The following is a 1,079-nucleotide window of genomic DNA, read 5'->3' as shown; positions in this document are numbered from 1 at the left end:
TCCCTGACCCAACACAACAACTCCCTGTTCTCCACCAAAGACCAGGACAACGACCGGGCCTCCTCCAACTGTGCCCAGACTTACCAGGGCGCCTGGTGGTACGACAGCTGCTACTGGTCCAACCTGAATGGGCGCTACCTCGGGGGCTCCAATGAGAGCTCTCCGAACGGCATCGTCTGGATTTCAGGGAAGGGGAAAAAGTACAGCTACATGGTGGCCGAGATGAAGGTGCGGCCCGTGTAGGGCGGTCAGTGGCCTGGAGTGTCTCCGAGCAGGTCCCCTGCCCCCCGCACGGGCACAGGTGGCTCCCAGGGAAAGTCAGAGCTCACCCTGTCCTCGCCCCCTGCCCATAGGGACCCTCAGCTTGGAGACCCCGATCGACTCCCGCCTTCCTCTCCCACCTGCCAGGGTGAGGGTGACCCTGACCTTGCCCACTGCACGCATCCTCAATAAAGCTTTGCCTCGCTCCGCAGGCACACGATGCCAGTCTATAAATATTTCTCTTTTCTGCGACCAGCACAGCTAGAGAGCGGACAGGAGTCCTGAGTAGGGGTGACAGGGGATTGGGAAAATGAAAGAGACAGACACAAAGACAGTAGGGAAAGCTGGGACAGGGTGGGTCAGCTGCCCTCAGGGTGGGTCAGCTGCCCTCTGACGGAGAGACAGGGACCCAGAGCAGATACAGTGGGTTTATTTTATACAGTAACTTACCAGGAAGTTTTACGAACGTTTAAGATAGGGAGAATACCTGCATTCTTGTGGCTTCTTTGTAATCGTCACTTCTCAATGAGTCTGGATAATCCTGGTGCTTGGCTGGATTTAGATAATGAAACCCAGCCCCTGGCACCTGAGCTGAAGGTCCGGCTGACAACACCCCTGCCTCTGGCAAGGTATGTTTCCAAAGCATGGCTCTAATGGGCACTGCTGGATTCAGATGACAGTCAGCTCAGGGGCCTTTCCCAGGCGCTCTCTACATCCCTGTGTCCTAATCTAGAAAATGCAGAGTTTGTTCTACATTCACATTTCCTAAACAGTCCTCCGAGAACTGTTCAGTAGCAGATTATATTCAAAGACAGAGA

The 1,079-nt window shown here is 54.8% G+C and overlaps 1 protein-coding gene across 3 annotated transcripts in view; it reads left to right on the top strand.

Moving 5' to 3' along the window:
• Positions 1–478, top strand: part of LOC102760796 (ficolin-2) — a 39,152-nt gene extending 38,674 nt beyond the window's left edge. For 2 of the 3 annotated variants that reach the window (XM_015572384.1, XM_015572385.1), the window contains one exon: positions 1–478. This exon is cut by the window's left edge and continues 1 nt beyond it. In XM_015572384.1, the coding sequence (XP_015427870.1) occupies positions 1–243 (243 nt within the window). In that variant the 3' untranslated portion in view covers positions 244–478. The other variant, XM_015572383.1, reaches the window with a different exon arrangement.
• Positions 479–1,079: the final 601 nt, after the last annotated feature.

This window comes from Myotis davidii, unplaced genomic scaffold, assembly GCF_000327345.1.
Source record: "Myotis davidii unplaced genomic scaffold, ASM32734v1 scaffold609, whole genome shotgun sequence".
NCBI classification, from domain to species: domain Eukaryota; kingdom Metazoa; phylum Chordata; class Mammalia; order Chiroptera; family Vespertilionidae; genus Myotis; species Myotis davidii.
Note: the sequence above shows the minus strand (reverse complement) of the source record. Positions and strands in the feature narration are given on the sequence as shown.